The following is a 21,522-nucleotide window of genomic DNA, read 5'->3' as shown; positions in this document are numbered from 1 at the left end:
CTCTACCGCCCCGGGTGCAGCACAGCCGGCCAGGTCCCCTTACTTTTGTGGCACTTCCCCGACCGACTGACAACAGCCCCGGTCCGACAAACCTCCCTGCCCTTAACTGCGAATCTAAATTACCTTATTACAGCTGCTGTAAGAAGATAATTTAGATTCGCGGCTACAGGGCAGGGAGGATTGTCGGACCGGGGCTGTTGTCGGTCGGTCGGGGAAGTGCCACAAAAGTAAGGGGACCTGGCCGGCTGTGCTGCAACCGGGGCGGGGTGTGGCGGGGCGGACCGCCCCGTCCCTTGGTAGCCACTCGAACCGCGAGGCTACTCTCCTCCTTACCTGCATTGCCTGCAGCACAGAGCCAAACGGAAGTCTTCCCGACTCAGTCGCGTGGCTCTTCTCTCTACCTTCTCTGCTTGCAGCACAGAGCCGAACGGAAGTCTTCCCGACGTCAGCGCTGACGTCGGGAAGACTTCCGTTCGGCTCTGTGCTGCAAGCAGAGAAGGTAGAGAGAAGAGCCGCGCGACTGAGTACATCCAGCCCCGCAGGAACCCCGCGACCCTAGGGGGCGTCCCCACGGGATCCCCGCGACCCTAGGGGGCGTCCCCACGGGATCCCCGCGACCCTAGGGGCGTCCCCACGGGATCCCCGTGACCCAAAGGGGGAACCCGCGGGATGCCCGCGGGTCCCGCAGGATTCCCGTCGTCCCCGTTCCCGTGCAGCTCTCTAGTTTGAAGCAGCCCCCTTAGAATCCAAACTTTTTGAAGCTTTCTGAGTAAGTGAAAATTATTTTGCTCTGTTTGGGTGATTTAAAGATTGGGGACCTTTGCTCTCATCCAGGATCAAAAGGAGACACTCAGGGATGAGGGATTTAGATTTGTTAGGAACTGGGCAACATTCTGGTAAAGGGAACATAGTAACCGTCAGAGACATGTATAATTGTTAGATGCATGTGTAATTATTAGATGCTTGTATTAGATACGTGTGTGATTGCTAAACGCATGTTCCAGATACATAGGACACACATGTTTGTTACATCAAACGCAATCATTAGCTGCTTGGATTAAGGACCTGCATTAGATGCATACTCTAGACCAGTGGTTCTTAACCTGGGTTCAACCGAACCCCAGGGGTTCGGTGAGTCAGTTTCGCGGGTTCGGCAGAGGTCAAAACACACCTCTGACTCATATAGCGCTTCGGTCACGTTCAATCATCTATCAGTTATTCAGTGATTTTGATCAAGACTGATCGTGTACTCGGTTTCTTGATCTATCAATCTGTAACTAACGCCTTATATACATCAATCAATTCCTGATCAAAATTTGTGATTTAACTGATAGATGATTGAACGTGACCGAAGCGCTTATGATTCATGATGATACACCCCGCTTGTCCATAATTGGCTGCAGGTGATCACGCAACATCGCTTGGCCTATCTGTGCTGCAGGGGATTTGATGCGCACAGTAGTCGAATTGTAACTGTTGTGATGGTACGTCGTGTGATACCTATCTTAATATTTTAATCCCTTACTAACTATGTCGAGCAAAATACGAAAGTGGTCGGACGAATATGTACAATATGGATTCATATGTATAACGGAACGTGATGGGAGTCAGCGTCCTAATTGCATGATTTGCAATGCCAAGTTGAGTAATTCTAGCCTAGCTCCGGCAAAACTAAGGGAACACTTCCTTAAGCTGCATGGAGATGGAAAATACAAGAACACAACGCTCGCTGAATTCAAGGTGAAGAGAGCAAGATTCGATGAAAAGGCTACTCTGCCTGTTCTCGGCTTTGTACCTATCAACAAACCGATCCTCACAGCATTGTACGAAGTTGCTTACCTGATCGCAAAGCAGGGCAAACCACACACCATTGGTGAAACACTCATAAAACCAGCTGTGTTGAAGATGGCGAATATCATGCTGGGAAAAGCGGCTGAAGTTCAGTTATCTGAAATTCCTCTTTCAAATGACATCATCAGCAACAGAATAGAGCAGGGGTGCCCACACTTTTTGGGCTTGCGAGCTACTTTTTAAATGACCAAGTCAAAATGATCTATCAACAATAAAATTTAAAAAAAACATAAAGCACACAGTACGCATAGAAAATGTTAATCATCATTCCTATTCCAGGGTTTTTCAAAGAGGTCAAAGCAGATGACTCTATGCACTATCACCTCAGTAACAACCATACAAAAATAGACAAATATACCCCCCTCCCTTTTTACTAAACCACGTTAGCAGTTTTTAGCGCAGGGAGCTGCGCTGAATGCCCAGCGCTGCTCTCGACACTCATAGGCTCCCTGCGCTAAAAACCTCTATTGCGGTTTAGTAAAAGGGGACCTTAGTGTAAAATATAGACAGCAGATATAAATTCAGACACATTTTGATCACTAAATTTAAAATAAAATCATTTTCCCTACCTTGTCTAGTGATTTCATGAGTCTCTGGTTGCACTTTCTTCTTCTGACTGTGCATACAATCTTTCTTCCCTTCTTTTAGCCTGTATGCTTCCTCTCCTCCAGACCTCATTCCTTCCCCCAACTTTTCCTTCCTCTTCCCTGCCCTTTCTTTCTCTCTGCCTCCCTTTCATTTTTTTCTGTTTCTCTTCTTTCCTTCTGTCTCCCTGCCTGCCCTTTTTCTTTCTTTCTCCCTGCCCTCCCCCAAGCCACTGCCAGTGCCATTACCATCGGGGACCAGGACCCAAACGCCACCAATAACAGGCCCCAAGCTCTCCATGCTTCGGCCAACAAGCATTCCTCTCCCCGACGTCAATTCTGCCGTCGGGAAGAGGAAGGCTGATCAGCCCAAGATCGTGATCAACCTATTGGGGGAAATGCTGCCGGGTCCTGCCTTCGCGGAAACAGAAAGTAGGCAGGACCCGGCAGGAAGAAGAACAAATGCTTCACTAACCTGTCTCCCGCATTAGCCCGTAGTGAACGCTTGCTTCAGGGCTCTCAACATGTGCGTGCCGGCTTCCCTTCTCCCCCCCCCCCCCCCGGACATAACTTCCGGTTTTGGAGGGAAGAGAAGAGAAGCCGGCACGCACACGTTAGAGCCTGGAGCATAAGTTTGCTATGGGCTGAAATCTCCAAGCCGGTTTTTTGGGGGGGATTTTAATGTTCAGCAGCGGCAGGTGACAGCTGGGCGGATCGCCCAGCTAAAAGGCCCTAGGGAGAACACTGGAGAGGAAGGCTGATCGGCCCGTAGATCAGGACGGCAACACGAGTCTATCACAGAGCCCGGAATGGGCTCCGCGATCGACTCACGTTGCCTTCCTGAGCTACTGGTCGATCGCGATCGACGCGTTGGGCACCCCTGGCTTAGATTGTATTGTAAGTTTGCAGTATATCAAACTGAATACAGTTGTAATCTGTAATCAACACTTCCACCATTGGCCTGCAGTAGAATGTTGAACATTTGATCTCTTTGATTGGATGGACTCCTTATTCTCTTAAAGTGTAACCTTGTTGTTGTCTAAAGGGATGGAAATGGTATGCAGAAACCTGAGCATGTTGACTTGGTCTTTGTTGGGGCAAATTATGGTAGAGGGGAGGAGGAAAAAATGTAAAAGCTGTTTTTTGCTGAATTGATAGGGGATGGTACTTGTCATAAGGCGTATGGGAACAGACTTAAAGATCTCAATCTATACTTTGGAGGAAAGGGGAGATATGATAGAGATGTTTAAATACCTATGTGATGTAAATGCGCGAGTCAAGTCTCTTTCATTTGAAAGGAAACTGCAATGAGAAGGCATAGGATGAAGTTAAGAGGTGATTAGCTCAAGTGTAATCTAAGGAAATACTTATTTACAGAAAGGGTGGTAGATGCGTAGAAGAGTCTCCCGGAAGAGGTGGTGGAGACAGAGACTGTGTCTGAATTCAAGAGGGCCTGGGATAGGCATGTGGGATCTCTCAGAGAGAGAAAGAGATAATGGTTACTGTGGATGGGCTATTTGGCCTTTATCTGCCATCATGTTTCTATGTTTACTTAGTAGTATACTGCTTTTTTCTGTGTGGTTTACACAATTAAAGAGCTTTACATATTTTTGACAGGTACTAAATTATATTTTTAGATCTTTGCTTTGATGTGTTTGGTTTCAGTAATAAAAACATTTTGTAAGCATAAAGAGTAAAATTACTAAACACAACGCAGGAGCAGAAAAGGATACTGTGAAAGAAACAGTAGAGATTGCTAAGCTTAGAAAGTCCAAGAAGATAACACAAAGGGAACTCAAATGTATGTATACGAATGCTAGAAATCTGAGAAACAAAATGGGAGAATTAGAGACAATAGCAAGACACGATGAACTGGAAATCATTGGCATAACAGAAACATGTTGGAGTGATGAAAACAAATGGGACACAGTACTACAGGGTTACAAGCTATACAGAAGAGATAGAGTAGGGCAGAAAGGTGGAGGTATTGCCCTATATGTTCAGGATGGAGTAAAAACTGTTAGGCTACGACGGAAAGGACAGAGAAGTTGGAGTCCCTCTGGATCAAGATTCCTAGACACAATGGAGCAGACACAAAATTTGGCCTTTACTATCGACCACCAGGACAGACAGAGGAGACAGACTCAGAAATGATAGAGGAAATTAAAAAAGAATGTAAAATAGGTAATGTAATAATCATGGGAGACTTCAATTTCCCGGGGATAGACTGGAACCTGGGCACCTCGAACTGCGGCAAGGAGGCCAAGTTCCTGGAAGTGCTAGGGGACTGCTTCCTGGAACAAATGGTGGGAGAGCCGACGAGAAGAAACGCCACCTTGGACTTGATCCTAAATGGCATTACGGGACCGACAAAAGAAGTAGAAGTCACGGTCCCACTGGGGACGAGCGATCACAACATGATCAACTTTAAACTTGACATCGGGAAAGGGAAACGTACCAAAACCTTAACCATGATCTTAAACTTTAAAAAGGGAAGATACAATAGCATGAGAGCCATGGTGAAACAACGGCTCAAGAAAAAGATGGACAAAGTTAAAACGGTAGATCAGGCATGGTCCCTACTGAAAAATACTATCACAGAAGCACAAAATATCCATATTCCGCAGATTTCCAAAGAAAGGAAAACTAAAGGCAAAGGAGAAACGGCATGGCTCACTAGAGAGGTGAAGGAAGCCATAAAAGAAAAGAAGGACTCTTTTAAAAAATGGAAACGCACGAAAACGACCGAAGCTTGGAACAAACACAAAGATGATCAGAAGAAGTGTCACAAGGCAGTGAGGGATACCAAAAAGGACTATGAGGAGAAAATAGCGCAAGAGGCCAAAAATTTCAAGCCCTTCTTTAGATACGTAAAAGGAAAAAAACCTGCAAAAGAGACAATGGGAGGACCGCTGGATGACCAGGGAAGAAAAGGGTTCATCAAGAAAGACAAACAAATTGCAGACAGACTAAATTCCTTCTTTGCTTCTGTCTTTACAAAGGAGGACACCACAACAATACCAGAAGCAGTGAAAGTTTTCAAAGGAGTAATAGAGGACAGCCTCACCACAGTAGAAGTGGACTTGGACCAGATATACAACCAGATTGACTATCTTAAAAGCGACAAATCTCCTGGACCTGATGGAATTCACCCGAGAGTCTTAACCTTTTCCTATCGTAATAAATTTTACGTTACGCTGGTTCCAATCGTAATTATTTTAGCAAAGTTTTGTATTATTCACCGTTATCATTTACGGCTATTATAAACATAATGTAAATAAGTCATAAGTCTGTAAATTCAAATATTTTGTGTTCCTGGCTTTTTATTAGTCCATGCAGACTGTTTATCCACTGTCTATGTAATTTTTGGAATGTCCCGTCATCCGGGACACATGATAGGAAAAGGTTAAAAGAACTGAAGGTTGAAATCGGAGAGCTTTTGCAAAAACTTACCAATCTGTCAATTAGAACTGGACAGATACAGGACAATTGGAAGATAGCAAATGTAACGCCAATTTTCAAAAAAGGATCAAGAGGAGAACCGGGCAACTACAGACCTGTGAGTCTTACGTCTGTCCCTGGAAAGATGGTTGAAGCACTGATTAAAGATAGCATAGTCCGGCACTTGGATACACACGACCTGATGAGAGCCAGTCAACATGGCTTCAGGAAAGGGAAATCATGTTTGACAAATTTATTTCAATTTTTTGAGACCGTGAATAAACAAATTGATAGTGGAGAACCGGTGGACATAATATACTTGGACTTCCAGAAAGCGTTCGACAAGGTTCGACATGAAAGTCTTCTCAGGAAACCACAAAGCCATGGAATAGAGGGAGATATACTAAGTTGGCTGTTTAAGGATGCCTTTAACTTACCTATTTATAATTACCCTATCTTATTTCTGGAACTTATCGGGACAAGGAACACTGTTAAGTAGAAATTAAGTGGATATTGTCCCCTAACCTTTTATCTCCTTACCCATCCTTTTCATTTATTTTGAAATTGTATTTAATCCAATTTTTTTCCCCTCCTTCTCAACAGTATTTTTACGTCATAATTGTTTTTAATGTCCTGTTTGTTGAAATTTTTTTTATTTTTTCTATCTTTAATTTTGTAAATTGCATTGGATTTGGATATTGCGATTATATCAAATATTTTAAATAAACTTGAAACTTGATAATCTCATGGATAGGCAAAGGCAAATGGCTGGAGAACAGAAAACAGAGTGGGCATAAATGGGAAGTTCTCAGACTGGGAGAAAGTGACTAGCAGTGTACCCCAGGGCTTGGTACTTGGGCCCATCTTATTTAATATTTTCATCAATGACCTAGAAGAAGGCGCAGTGAGAACATCAAGTTTGCAGACGACACAAAGCTAGGCTGGGCAAACAGATCGCAGAAGGATAGCGAGGAACTCCAGAGTGACTTGTGTCAGTTAGAGAAATGGGCGGAGAAATGGCAGATGAAGTTTAATGTGGAAAAGTGCAAAGTAATGCATTTAGGCAGAAAGAACAAGGAACATGAGTATAGAATATCAGGTGCAACTCTGGGTAAGAGCGAACAAGTAAAGGACCTGGGTGTACTGATAGATAGGACCATGAAACCGTCGACACAACGCGCGGCAGCGGCAAAGAAAGCAAATAGAATGTTAGGCATGATAAAGAAAGGAATCACAAGTAGATCGGAGAAAGTTATAATGCCGCTTTATAGAGCAATGGTCAGACCACACTTGGAATACTGTGTCCAACATTGGTCTCCCAACCTAAAGAAGGATATAAAACTGCTGGAGAGGGTGCAGAGACGAGCAACGAAGCTAATAAAAGGTATGGAGAACTTGGAATATGAGGAACGACTTAAGAAACTGGGATTGTTCTCCCTTGAGAAAAGGAGACTGCGAGGGGATATGATCGAGACTTTCAAAATACTGAAAGGAATCGACAAAATAGAGCAGGGAAAAAATTATTTACAATGTCCAATGTGACACGGACAAGGGGACATGGGCTGAAGCTAAGGGGGGACAAGTCCAGGACAAATATCAGGAAATTCTGCTTCACGCAACGAGTGGTGGACACCTTGAATGCTCTCCCAGAGGAGGTTATTGCGGAATCCACCGTTCTAGGATTTAAAAGCAAACTAGATGCACATCTCCTTACGAGAGGCATAGAGGGATATGGGTGAATAAAATTACGCCAGGTGTACACCTGGCTGGGCCTCCGCGTGTGCGGATCACCAGACTTGGACCGAAGGTCTGATCCGGAGATGGCACTTCTTATGTTCTCAAATAGACATGGTTTAATGGGGTAGAGTGAACATAGATTTAGCCAAAGGCAATCTTGTCTCACCAGTCTCCATTTTTTGAGGGCTTAAATAAATATATGGATAAACGTGAACCAGTTCATATTAGCTATTTGGGTTGATTTTAAGATTGTAACACTTTTGTTGAGGTATTTGCATGAAGACTGCTGCAGACATTAATAATAACAATTTATATACCGCAGGACCGTGAAGTTCTATGTGGTTTACAATGATTAAAAGGTATTACAGATTGAGTGGAATAAACAAAGTTCAGAGTTAGTGAATAACAGTTCTAAAGATCATTTGTTGAGGGCTAAGATTGTATAGGTCAGTTACCTAAGTACTTCAGGAACAGATGTGTTTTTAGGCGTTTCCTGAATTCCCTATAAGTAGTAGGCACGAGCAGTTGTTCCAAATCTTTACCCCATAATGCTGCTTGATGTGAGAAAAGGCTGTGGGATAGGAAGAAATGGTTAAAAGATAAAAAAGAGAGAGAGTAGGATTAAATAGCCAATTTTCTTAATGAAGGAAAGTAAACAGAGAAGTATCTCTGAGTTATTTATTACCACTGGTGCTTTTTACAATGATCTGGAAATGGGAACAATAACTGAGGTCATCAGAGTTGCAGATTACAACAAAATTATTGAAAGTTCTTAAATATCATGCAGACTGAGAAGCTGGAGGAAGACCTAGCATCCAAATAGCAGATGACGTTAAATGTGTACTGTATAAGTGCATAATGATTGAGGTAATAATAATAACAACAGTTTATATACCGCAGGACCGTGAAGTTCTATGCGGTTTACAATGATTAGAAAGATGCTACAAATTGAACAGAACATACATAGTTAGAGATTAGTGGCTAACAGTTTACGGGATCAGATTTAGGGGAGAGATTGTGATGGGAGCAATTGTACAGATTCGTTACCTAGGTAATTCAAGAACTGGTATGTTTTTAGGTGTTTCCTAAATACATACCTGTTCTTGAATTAGGTAGGAAAGATGAACTCAAATTTAGATATAGGTTGATCACCTTTTGTGTAATACTGCTGCCAGAACCAAACCAACATGGATTCTACTGCAGTGCCATTTGGCCTTGTGACACTGCAGCATAGCCATGTAAAGAGTGAGAGAGATGGACTGTGGTCCATGTTTTCCTGCTATGTATGTGCTGAATCTAACTCTAAAGAACTTGAAGCACTGACAGTGGTCTGTCTTCAGCTAGTCTTCATCTCCCTGGGTTGTTCCTCATAAAGATGCTGTACAGCTAACTTCCAGCATAAAGCAAGAACTATCAGGTTGTGATGGCACCTTGAGTGTTGTATGTATGTTTGGTCACAGCATCTCAAAAACAATGTACAGAGAAGGGTGACAAAAATTGTAAAGGAGATAGAACCACCATTTTATGATGAAAGACTAGAGTGTGTAGTGCTCTTCAGCTTGGAGATGGCTGATGGGGAGATTTGATACACATCTATAAAATGCTGAGTGGAGCAGAATGGGTAAATGCAAATTGATTATTTACTCTCTCTCTCAAAAAATATCCCAAAGACTTGTGGATATGCATTGATGTTACAAAATAGCATATTTAATAATAATAATTTTATTTTTCCATACCGCCATACTCAGATGACTTCTAGGTGGTTCACATCAAAGAAGGGTGGACATTCAGCGAATAACAAATGCATGAGGGGAAAGTTACAGAAGAAAAAGGGTTGTAAGGGGAGGGAAAGTGAGAGGGGTGGGAATTGCATGAGAGATTGCTTCAGGATTGTAGGGGGAAAAAGCATAGTGAGCGTAGATCGGTCTGTTTAGGTGATTAATTTGTCAAACAGAGTGGTTTTGATTGATTTTAGGAATGCATTGTAGGTCTGTCTGGTTTGTTTATGTAGTTTCCCAGCCAGGATTGTTGTCTGTTCGCTTGGAACATGAAGGTTCTATCAAAGAAGAATTTGTATTTGCAGCCAGTGATTTTAGGATAGGCAAAGATATTTTTATTTCTGGTTGTTTGTGTGGGCTTGTGCAGAGTGAAGTGTGTTTGCAGGTTAAGAAGGTGCTAGGCCCCAGATTTGTTTGAAATAGATGCATGTGAATTTGAACTTTATTCGCGCTTCCATTGGTAGCCAGTGCAGTTTTTTGTAGTATGGGCTAATGTTTTCTCAGTCCGAAGATTAAGCGAACTGCAGTGTTTTGTACTAATCTCAGTTTCTTTATTGTTTTTTGTGGGATACCCAGGTAGACGATGTTGCAGTAGTCCAGGGTGGATAGGATCAGTGATTGCACCAGTAACCTGAAGGATGTTGTGTCAAAGTATTTTTTAATAGTCCTTAGCTTCCATAGTGTATAAAAGCATTTCTTCACTGTTAAGTTTGTGTGGTCAGCCACGGTCAAGTGCGTATCTAGTGTGATACCCAGAATTTTTATGGTTTTGGAAATCAGATATTCGTGGTCGTTTATTTTTAATGATGTTCTCGTTATTTTGTCGTTGGGGCTTGCCAAGAAGACTTTTGTTTTCTCTGTGTTTAGTTTCAGTTTGAAGTTGGTGGTCCATTTTTCGATTTCTATCATTGTGTGTGAAAGGTTGTCTATAATTTCAGGTGAGATGTCATTTAAGGGGATTAGGGTGGAGATGTCGTCTGCGTATATGTAGTGTTTTAAGTTTAATTTTTGTAGTCGGTGACTTAAGGATGCTATGTAGATGTTGAATAATGTAGGTGATAGAGGGGAGCCTTGGGGTATCCCTGACGGGTTTTTCCATGGGTTGGAGTGATTTCCATTGCTGGCTACATGGTAGGATCTGTTTGTTAGGAATTCTTGGAACCATTTCTTTACCTTTCCCGAGATTCCCATTACATCAAGGCACAGTAGCATGATTTTGTGGTCTACTAGGTCGAACGCACTGCTAAGGTCTAATTGCAGAATCATTGCGCTTTTGCTTTTGCTGAAGAGATCATAGAGGTGGTTTAGTATGGAGGCTATGACCGTTTCTATGCTATATCCTTTCCTGAAACCTGATTGATGTTTGCTGAGGATGTTAAATTTATCTAGGTAGTTTACTAGTTGGAGGTTGACCAATCCTTCCTGTAGTTTTGTGAAGAGGGGAATGCTTGCTATGGGTCTGTAGTTGGATGTCAGTGCTGTAGAGGTTTTCTGATCTTTGGGGATTGATGTAATCAGTATGTGACCCATGTCTTTGTTTAGTGTTCTGTTTGTAAGGGCCATTGTTAGCCAAGTGAATAGTTCCATTTTGAATTCTAGTGGGGCAGTTACCATGATTTTGGGGGGACATTCGTCGAGTAGGCAGTTGTATTTGTTGAATAAATTTAGGAACTGATGCCAATTTGGGAATTCAAAGTGGTCCCAGATCATGTCTGCTCTGGTATTCTGGTCGTGGGGTTTGAGATAGTGAAGGATATAGTTTGTGGGTGAGGGTAGAGTTGCTCTTAGTTCTGTGATTTTGTTTTTAAAAAAGTTGGCTAGGGCTTGGGAGGATGGAGTGCTCTCATTGTCCTTTTTCAGGATTCTTGTTGTGTCTGTTAGTGTTTTTACTAGTTTGAACAATTCTTTGCTGTTTATTTTGAATCCTATTACTATTTGGGATCCTGCCAAGTATGACCTGGATTTGCCACTGTTGGAAACAGGAGCTAGGGCTTGATAGACTTTTGGTCTGACCCAGTAATGTAATTCTTATGTTCTGTTTTTGCTTGTGCATCTGAATTAAGATATCCTCACGTTTCAAAATATTGCAAGCTGAGCTGATAAAATGAATTTGTTTGTAGTATATCCTATTTATTCAGTTTTTTATACCATTCTCCCAGGGGAGCTCAGAATGGTTTACATGAATTTATTCAGGTACTCAAGCATTTTTCCCTGTCTGTCCCGGCAGTCTCACAATCTATCTAAAGTACCTAGGGCAATGGGGAAATTAAGTGACTTGCCCAGGGTCACAAGGAGCAGTGTGTGTTTGAACCCACAGCCTCAGGGTTCTGAGACTGTAACTTTAACCACTGTGCCACACTCTTCCCCCCCTCCATAGAGAATATATAAATTCTTTGTGAAAAGACAAATAATTAGTTAGAGTTTGCTTATAGCAGTACAAACAAAAGCCATCAAATGAGATGTCTCTTTATTCCCAACCAACTAGTGAAGCATGCTCCTTTTATCTCATCAAAAAGTTACCCAACAATGAGACCTACTTCTTTCATTCCACCAAAGATGCATACTTTCCCCCGCCAACTAAAGAGGCATGATACTTTGACAAACTAGAAAAGTCTACTCTTGCAATTAACCTGTGAGAGATGCTCTTTTCGTCAGACCAAGAAGCACTCTTCTCCAACTAACTAGCAAGATATGATCTCAATCAACAGTTAGGCATGCTATTTTAACCATGAGAAATGTTTCCTTCATCCAACCAAGTAGGCACTGAATAGCAAAGCATGTGCCTTTCCTCTGACTAAGTAGAGTCACTCTTCAATCAACAAGCAAGGCATGCTTCCTCCAGCTAACTGGAGCACTTCAACCAGCTAATAGGACATGTTCCCTTCATTCAGTCAAACAGGCATTCTTCTCTAACCAGCTATCAAGGCATGCTTCCTCTCTGTAGCTAAAGAGATATACTGCTTAACTGACTGCACATTCCTTCAACTGTTCAGTGAGTTATGCTCCATTCAAATTCTATCCACTTTTCTCAGCGTTAGGAAAGACATGTTTCCACGGATGTTGTTCTTCAGGTGAACAATGAGGTATACTCCTCTTTGCTTCTCTGCTTTGGGTGATTCAATTGTACTGTAAATGGCTCTAAAAATACTTGGTAAACCTTCCAAACAACTAGCTATAAATTTTCAGAGCCACAGTCAAAAAGCTCAAGGCTGTTCTAGTCATAATTTCAGTCTTAGTAATGCCACAGCCACAGTGTTTGAGGATATGTTCTGAATGGTTCAGTCTGTTCCAGGCAAAATTGAATGTTGTCCTCTTGGCAACCAGATCATAGGAAAGCCTCCTGCCTCTTGCCCTTCCCAATACTGACAGCAGCTTTCAGTAATCCCATGCTTTCTGCTTAGGTATGGAACAATAGACTGTAAAGACTTTACAAAAAGTAATCCCATACTCTACAAAAGAGGGGACTGCTGTATGACTGCATATTTTAGTTTCCATATAGTGGATCAAAACCTATTAATGCTATGAAAGATTTCTTTTATATTAGCTTATGGACCCATCAGAGTAAATCACGTGTTCTCTCTTGCTAGCTCCTCAGGGGCGAGTGTTTGAGTTTGGGATTTCAGAGGGTGCAGCACAACAGATTGGGGCTGGAGTTGACTTGAGCTGTGCTGTAAATCTAGGTTTAATCCACTTGGAATATCCTGCAGCTGCTGCTTATACTGCACAAATGTGCAGATTTTCAATGAAATTGCCAGAATGTTCTTGCCCATGAAGATACCTGAGGAATGAGCATCTTGGAAGAAGACTAAGTAGCAGCCTCTGATAAAGATGGTAGCCATGTTGATGGTGAACAGACTCAACATTGGATATAACATCATCTTATGTGGCATGATATTAATCCCCTGCATGCTGATCTCACTCAGTGACACACATGGCAAGATCAACAGCAAAATGTAGCAATAAAAAAATAACAGACCCTCTGTCCAGAGGGGCAGCCCTTTCTTCTGAGACTCCCAAAGATTAGCTTGAATATCTAAAACATCTAACATATCAATGATGACCCAAAATAGACGGTTTCTTAGATCCTCCTTCTTTTTGAAGGTTGTCACATAGTCCATATGCTCAACAGCAACTAAGATAAGATACAAAGTTGGAATGCAAATGGAGAGAAGAAGGGTAAGAGCCTTGCGAGAAGTGATATCCAGACTTTTGTTGTCAGCCTTATAGTTCTGGTAGATAAAATAGACTTTGATCTCCAGTACAAAGACATAGAGGAACCACAGAATCATGGCATAGCTTCGCTTGGAAGTTCTCAACTCAGCACCTAACCAGATGGCCATATATCTGAGGACTATTAGGAAACAAATGTCACCTACAGAGACCATGATGCAGATTCCAACTTTATAGGAGCCCTGGTTCTGCTCTACAAGATAGGCATCCATCAACAACATACTGGTCATGATGATGAGAATGGAAAGGCAGGCATGATGTTTGCTAATGGGCAAGGGAGGAACCATCCTGAAATAAAGAGAAACAAAACAAAAGATCAGTGAGTTAAGCAAGCTTATTTGTGATTCAGGCAGTCTTCCATGTCATATTAAGCAACTGCTGTAAATGTTACATTATGCCTTACTCCCACCCTCCATAGCCACTAAGGCTGCACTATACTGCTAATGTTCCAGCAGAAACATAGAAGATGATGGCACTTAAGGATAACATAAAGTTTACACTATGGACAAGTTTTAATCCCAGTGTGTATTAGGTCCTAACAAATCAATAGATTTATCATTACACCGGAAGGTCGTGTGATTGTAGGTGTTTGTTCACCCATAAGACTCTTAAGACTCCTAAGGCAGGCCGGTTGAGACCAAAACATGTACATGTCAAGTCATTGAGTTTGAATTATATATTTGATGAATAAAGGACTTTCATGTAATAAATAGTGTTCACCAATCTTATTAGGGACATATCCACTCTTTGTTTTGCGACCAGAATTGAATGCAATACTCCAGATGAGGTCTCACCATGAAGCGATAGAGCGGCGTTATAACATTCAAAGTCTTGTTAACTATCTCTTTTTTAATAATTCCTAGCATCCTGTTTGCTTTCTTGGCCACACCTAAACATCAGGCACATTGACCTGATGTATATAAGCATGTCACAATGCCTTTTAGGTGCAAGCAACTTACAGCTCTCCCTCCAGACTCATGGTTTCCGGACTCGCCAATTTGATTATTGGCAATTTTTTTTCTTATTTTTTTTCATCTTGTTGTGGGCTGCCCAAACCTCCCTGGACCTTACTGGTGGTCTAACGACAACACGGGGTAAGATCAATTATCCTACACTCCTGCCCTGTGCAGAGCCATCATCAAAATGGCTGCCATGAGTTCCCATTGTTTTCTCGAGACTACAACGGGAACTCATGGTAGACATTTTGATGATGGCTTTGCATGGGGCAGAAGCATAGGAAGATCGCCCCTGCCCTAAGTCACCTCTAGACCACCAGGTAAGGTCTGGGAACGCAGGAGGGAGGCGGGGTGGGTCAGAGCTGGCCAAAAACTTATTCATGATTTTTCCCTATTCATGGGCCGGCTCTGCACCTAACCCCCACGAATACAGAGGGAGAGCTGTAAAGTATTATGTAAGTCAGACCACCTAAACGAGCAAAAAATAAGGGGTTTACAGCTAGGCTCCTTAAATGTCCCCTCCTCCCCCCCAGAATGTGTAGTTTATATACACTATAAGTAGCAAAACTTCCCTCTCCCAGCCGTAAATGACAGTGGTTAGAAGCACAAAGCACTGACTAAAGCTGCTCTTTTTTGGAATGTTTTATAAAATAGATGTGCATGCTGTATGTCCTAATCAGGTATTTATTACATTACATAAGAACATAAGCAATGCCTCTGCTGGGTCAGACCTGAGGTCCATCTTGCCCAGCAGTCCGCTCACGCGGCAGCCCAACAGGTCCAGGACCTGAGCAGTAATCCTCTATTTATACCCTTCTATTCCCTTTTCCAGCAGGAAAATGTCCAATCCTCTCTTAAATCCCAGTACTGTATTCTGCCCTATAACATCCTCTGGAAGCTCATTCCAAGTGTCCACCACACGTTGGGTAAAGAAGAACTTCCTGGCATTTGTATTGAATCTGTCCCCTTTCAACTTTTCCGAATGGCCTCTTGTTCTTTTATTTTTTGAAAGTTTGAAGAATCTGTCCCTCTCTACTCTCTCTATGCCCCTCATGATCTTATAAGTCTCTATCATATCCCCTCTAAGTCTCCTCTTCTCCAGGGAAAAGAGACCCAGTTTCTCCAATCTCTCAGCGTATGAAAGGTTTTCCATCCCTTTTATCAGACGTGTCGCTCTTCTCTGAACTCTCTCGAGTAACACCATATCCTTTTTAAGGTATGGCGACCAAAACTGGACACAGTATTCCAGGTGTGGGCGCACCATCGCCCGATACAGCAGCAGGATAACTTCTTTCGTCCTGGCTGTAATACCCTTCTTGATTATACCTAGCATTCTATTCGCTCTCTTAGCGGCCGCTGCGCACTGTGCAGTTGGCTTCATTGACCTGTCCACCATTACCCCCAAGTCCCTCTCTTGGGTACTCTCATTCAATGACATCCCTCCCATCGTATAGTTGTACCTCAGGTTTCTGCTTCCCACATGCAATACTTTACATTTCTCAACGTTGAACTTCATTTGCCATTTTGTCGCCCATTCTCCTAGTTTGTTCAAGTCCCTTTGCAATTCCTCACAGTCCTCTTTAGTCCAAGCTTCCCTAAATAGAAACATAGAAAAAAGCGGCAGAAAAGGGCTATAGCCCACCAAGTCTGCCCATTCCAAGTATCCCCCCCCTTAAAGATCCCACGTGAGTATCCCATTTTTTCTTAAAATCCGTCACGCTGCTGGCCATTATCACCTGGAGTGGGAGTCTGTTCCAATGATCCACCACTCTTTCGGTGAAGAAGTACTTCCTGGAGTCGCCATGAAACTTCCCTCCCCTGATTTTCAGCGGGTGCCCTCTGGTGGTTGAGGGTCCTATGAGCCAGAAGATATCATCTTCTGACTCAATGCGTCCCATGATGTATTTATACGTTTCAATCATATCTCCCCGTTCTCTTCTTTCCTCAAGTGAGTACAGCCGCAATTTCTTTAGTCTTTCTTCATACGTGAGATCCTTGAGCCCCATGACCATCCTGGTGGCCGTTCGCTGAACCGACTCGATCCTCAGTACGTCCTTTCGGTAGTGTGGTCTCCAAAACTGAACACAGTACTCCAAGTGGGGCCTCACCATGGCTCTGTACAACGGCATCATAACTTCAGGTCTCCTGCTGACGAAACTTCTGCGGATACACCCCATCATTTGTCTTGCCCTGGAGGAAGCCTTCTCCACTTGATTGGCAACCTTCATGTCCTCGCTAATGATCACCCCTAGATCGCGTTCCGCCGTGGTCCTGATCAAGGTCTCACCATTTAGTACATAAGTTCTACGCGGGTTTCTTTTGCCCAGGTGCATTACCTTGCATTTTTTAGCATTGAAGCCTAGCTGCCAAATATTTGACCATTGTTCCAGTAGCAGTAGGTCGTGTGTCATATTATCAGGTAATAAGCATCTGCCTACTATGTTGCAAAGTTTGGCGTCGTCGGCGAACAGTGATACCCTTCCTCTAAGTCCTTGCGTCATATCTCTTATGAATAAGTTGAATAGAATCGGGCCCAGGACCGATCCCTGCGGCACTCCACTGATCACGTCCGATGCTTCGGATGGGGTACCGTTCGGTGTCATCTGCAAATTTTATTATCTCACACTTCGTCCCTGTTTCTAGATCATTTATGAATATATTAAATAACAGCGGCCCGAGCACCGAGCCCTGTGGAACACCACTCGTGACCCTCCTCCAGTCAAAGTAGTGTCCCTTCAACCCTACCCTTTGTTTCCTACCTGCCAACCAGTTTCTGATCCATCTATGTACGTCTCCGTCCACCCCATGGTTCTTCAGTTTCCGGAGTAGTCGTTCATGGGGCACCTTGTCAAAGGCTTTTTGGAAATCAAGGTATATGATGTCTATGGGGTCACCTCTGTCCATCTGTTTGTTAATTCCTTCAAAGAAGTGTTGTAAGTTGGTTAGGCACGATCTCCCCCTGCAGAAACCATGTTGGCTGGTTATCAGAAGTTTGTTTCTTTCCAAGTGATCATCAATGTTTTCTTTTATCAGTGCTTCCGCCATTTTTCCGGGAACCGAGGTCAGACTCACCGGTATGTAGTTTCCCGGGTCACCTCTTGATCCCTTTTTAAAGATGGGCATGATGTTGGCCGTCTTCCAATCCTCCGGGATCACGCCTGTTTTCAGGGATAGATTGCATATTTGCTGCAGTAGTTCTGCTATCTCCTCCTTTAGTTCCTTCAGAACCCTTGGATGGATTCCGTCCGGACCTGGAGATTTGTCTATTTTTAGTTTATCTATCTGCATGCGCATGTCTTCAAGGCTCACTTCCATGAATGTTAATTTTTCTGCTTGATTTCCATTGAAGAATTGCTCAGGTTCCGGTATGTTGGTTGTGTCTTCGTTTGTAAATACAGACGAAAAGAACATGTTCAGTCTTTCCGCGACTTCTTTCTCCTCCTTCACTACTCCCTTCCTGACTCCATCATTCAGCGGTCCCACCTCCTCCCTAGCTGGCTGTTTCCCTTTAACATATCTGAAGAACGGTTTGAAATTACGAGTCTCCCTGGCTAACTTCTCTTCATACTCTCTTTTAGCTTTTCGAACCACACAGTGACATTCTTTTTGATACTTCCTGTGCTCTATCCAGTTTCCTTCAGTTTTGTCCTTTTTCCATCTCCTGAATGAATTTTTCTTATTACTTATCGCTTCCTTCACTATTTTAGTCATCCATATCGGGTCCTTTATTCGACTCTTTTTGCTCCCCTTTCTGAATCTGGGGATGTACAGATTTTGTGCCTCACTCACCATGTCCTTGAAAAAAGACCAGGCCTGTTCTACCATCCTCCATTTCTTGGAAGTGTTCCTAAGTTTATTCCTTACCATTTTTCTCATTGCTTCATAGTTTCCTTTTCTGAAGTTGAAAGTTGTCGCCATGGTTCTCTTTCCTTTTGGTATTCCTGCTTCAACCTTGAACTTGATCATGTTATGGTCACTGTTTCCCAACGGTCCCACTACTTCCACTTCCTTTGCTGGTCCCATTAACCCATTTAGGATTAGATCCAAAGTGGCATTTCCTCTCGTCGGTTCTCTAACAAGCTGCTCCATGAAGCAATCTTGTGTAGCCTCCAGGAATTCTGTTTCCCTAGCGCATTTTGAGTTTCCAAGACTCCAGTCTATCCCGGGGTAGTTGAAATCTCCCATAATAACTGTGCAACCGTTTTTGCATTCTTGTTTCATCTCGGCTTCCATTTCCTTATCGATATCTCCGGTTTGCCCGGATGGGCGATAGTATAGGCCCATTTTTATTTCATGTCCCTTTCTACCTGGTATTTTAACCCATAGCGATTCCAGCTTGTTGGTCGTCTCCGCTGTGTCTGTTCTTGTCGATTAGGGATTTCTATTCCGCCATTACCTTGCGGTTCAAGGCGGATTACAAATGGATTGTCCGGAGATTAGAAGTATTTAGGGAGTAGGTTGTACATTTCTTTGAGTTGCTAAGGATTACATCTGAGTTTATCCTGCAGTCTTCAATGTATCTTACTAAAGACTCCACATTTATTTAAAAATTTATAAGCCATGACATCACTATTCTAAGGGACAAAATGTTTACATCCAGAATTTACTTTCTAAAACCATAAAAAAATGAAAACCATATCACACCCCCTAAAACAATAAATTAAAAAATGGTCAGGAGATCTTTTTATCAAATTTGCTGCACATTACAAATGTCCCAGCTTGGACATGCCTTTCCTGACCCAGGTGACTGGCACAGAATTGGATTCTGTGTTCTGTGCTTGTCCCAGGCTTTGTTGGGGAAAAAAGGACAACCAAGGGAAAATATGATCAAAGTCTACAAAATCCATAGTGGATCAATTTTTTTACTCCATCAAAAATTACAAAGACTAGGGGATACTTTTATTTTATTTTTATCATATAAATGTTTTTATTGATGAATTGGTAAGAAACATACAATCAAACACCTCAACAACAATACACAGTAGTCAAGTAAACAAGTAACACCCAACCTCACAAATCCCACCCACCCACCCGAACACACTGCAGAAATATTCCATAGTCCAGAGTGCCAACAATATCATGGGTTCAACAAATAACTACGAGCCTTAGGAGTTAGGGGAGACTTTTAAAACCAAGAAATAGTTAAGCTCTGGTATTTGTTGCCAGAGGATGTGGTAAGAGCAGATAACACAGCTGGTGTTATAAAAGGTTTGGACAGACATGGGGGAAGCCCCTTCTTGCCCTGGGTGGGTAGCATGGAATGTTGCTGCTATTTGGGTTTTTACCAGATACTTGTAACCTAGATTGGCCACAGTGAAGACGGGTTAGTGGGCTCGATGGACCATTGGTCTGACCCAGTTGGGCTCTTCTTACATTCTTCTGTTAGTGTTTTCATTTCCAGCACCTGCATTGGAAGGCTGTTCCATGCATCCACCATTGGTTTTAAAGTTAATGTTGAGTTTATCAGCTTCATAACATTCCCTTTTTCTACTGAAAACAGTTCAATCACAATTCTAAACAAGGTAAATAGAAAGAATAGATCACATGAAATCCCACATAAGCATAAATCTTTAAAATTGAAAAATACTTTATATCATGGTCACGTTTAATTAGAAAGCCAGAGTAAAACTATAAAAAAGCTCAGCATTCATTTCATCTCTTGCATAATGACCATACTACTACTCCTACTAGTTATTTCTATATCGCTCCTTGACATATACAGTGCTATAAATCAATAAACAGAGTAGACAGTCCCTGCTCTATAGAGCTTACAATCTAGTCAAGGCAAACAAACTGGGCAAGAAGGTACGTCAGGTGGAATTACAGAGGGAAGGATAAGGCAGATATTGGTGCTTAGAAGGTGGGTTGGAATTTGGAATTGAAAGCAGATTCAAAGAAGTGGGTAGAGAATGACACGGGGGGAAAAAATGTCCCCGCCCCGTCCCCATGGGCACTGTCTGATCCCATCCGCACAAGCCTTGAATAGTTATGATTCTATATTTAAATCATTATATTAAAAGTATAACAAGAAACAGTATTCTGTACAACTGTCATTTTATAAATCACAAATACAGAAAAAGGATCAACAAAACTTGTCTCCCTTCACAATATCCCCTCCACTATCAGGAAAACTGAATGCTAAATAGAAAATTAATCCTAATAGAATACCTCAGTCACACACACAGAACACATATGCCAAATACATAATAGCGGACCAAAATTTATAAATATAAACCAAAATCCCAAGAAGGCACACCTTTCATGTTGTACAACACCAAAGAAATAAAAAGATCAATTTCCGCCTATACTGTGCAAAATATAAGATCATATATGCCAGGGATGGTGTTAGGCCAAGAAGTTCAATTAGGGCACCTCCCCCTGGTTAGAGAAAGCCCTAAGCCTGCTGGAAACTGAAGATCGTAGTGGACTTTGGGGTTGTCTCCCAAATTTCTGTCTTGGGCCCTATCCATGTCTAACACCAGCACTGGCAGGATAATCATTTCTGTTCTAATAAAATCATTTGTCTACCTGTTGTCTGGTCATTTTATTTTTTGGACAATTTGGTCCCCGGTTCTGGTCTCTGTTTCCCTCTGTCTTCTCGTAACTCACTCGTCAGGGTCTTCTGTTCATTTGATATTTTTTCTTCGCTGTGCTCACCATCCATCTTTGTGTACCTATCGATCCCTTTTCTGTGTCCCATCCAGTATCTCTTCTGTGTCCTTGTATTTGTCATCACTACTCTATGTTTCACATTACTCATCTGTGTTCCTATTCTCTCCCACATCTGGCACTTTCCCTCGTGAGAAATTTTAAATTCATAATATAATTAATTACTAATATATTTATAATAGTGTTAATTATTTCAGGATGTAATAATATATATAGAGACAGTAGAGAAAGGTATTCACACATAACTTAGGGAAGGTAACATAATACATACACACA

The 21,522-nt window shown here is 42.3% G+C and overlaps 1 protein-coding gene across 1 annotated transcript; it reads right to left on the bottom strand.

The window, feature by feature from the left end:
• Nucleotides 1-12,256: 12,256 nt before the first annotated feature.
• LOC117357873 (transmembrane protein 121-like) lies at nt 12,257-14,041 on the bottom strand. The gene has a single exon (XM_033939077.1). The coding sequence runs from the start codon at nt 13,906-13,908 to the stop codon at nt 12,958-12,960; it is 951 nt and encodes a 316-aa protein (XP_033794968.1). The 5' UTR covers nt 13,909-14,041; the 3' UTR covers nt 12,257-12,957.
• Between the last annotated feature and the right edge of the window lie 7,481 nt (nt 14,042-21,522).

This window comes from Geotrypetes seraphini, chromosome 3, assembly GCF_902459505.1.
Source record: "Geotrypetes seraphini chromosome 3, aGeoSer1.1, whole genome shotgun sequence".
NCBI lineage: Eukaryota > Metazoa > Chordata > Amphibia > Gymnophiona > Dermophiidae > Geotrypetes > Geotrypetes seraphini.
Note: the sequence above shows the minus strand (reverse complement) of the source record. Positions and strands in the feature narration are given on the sequence as shown.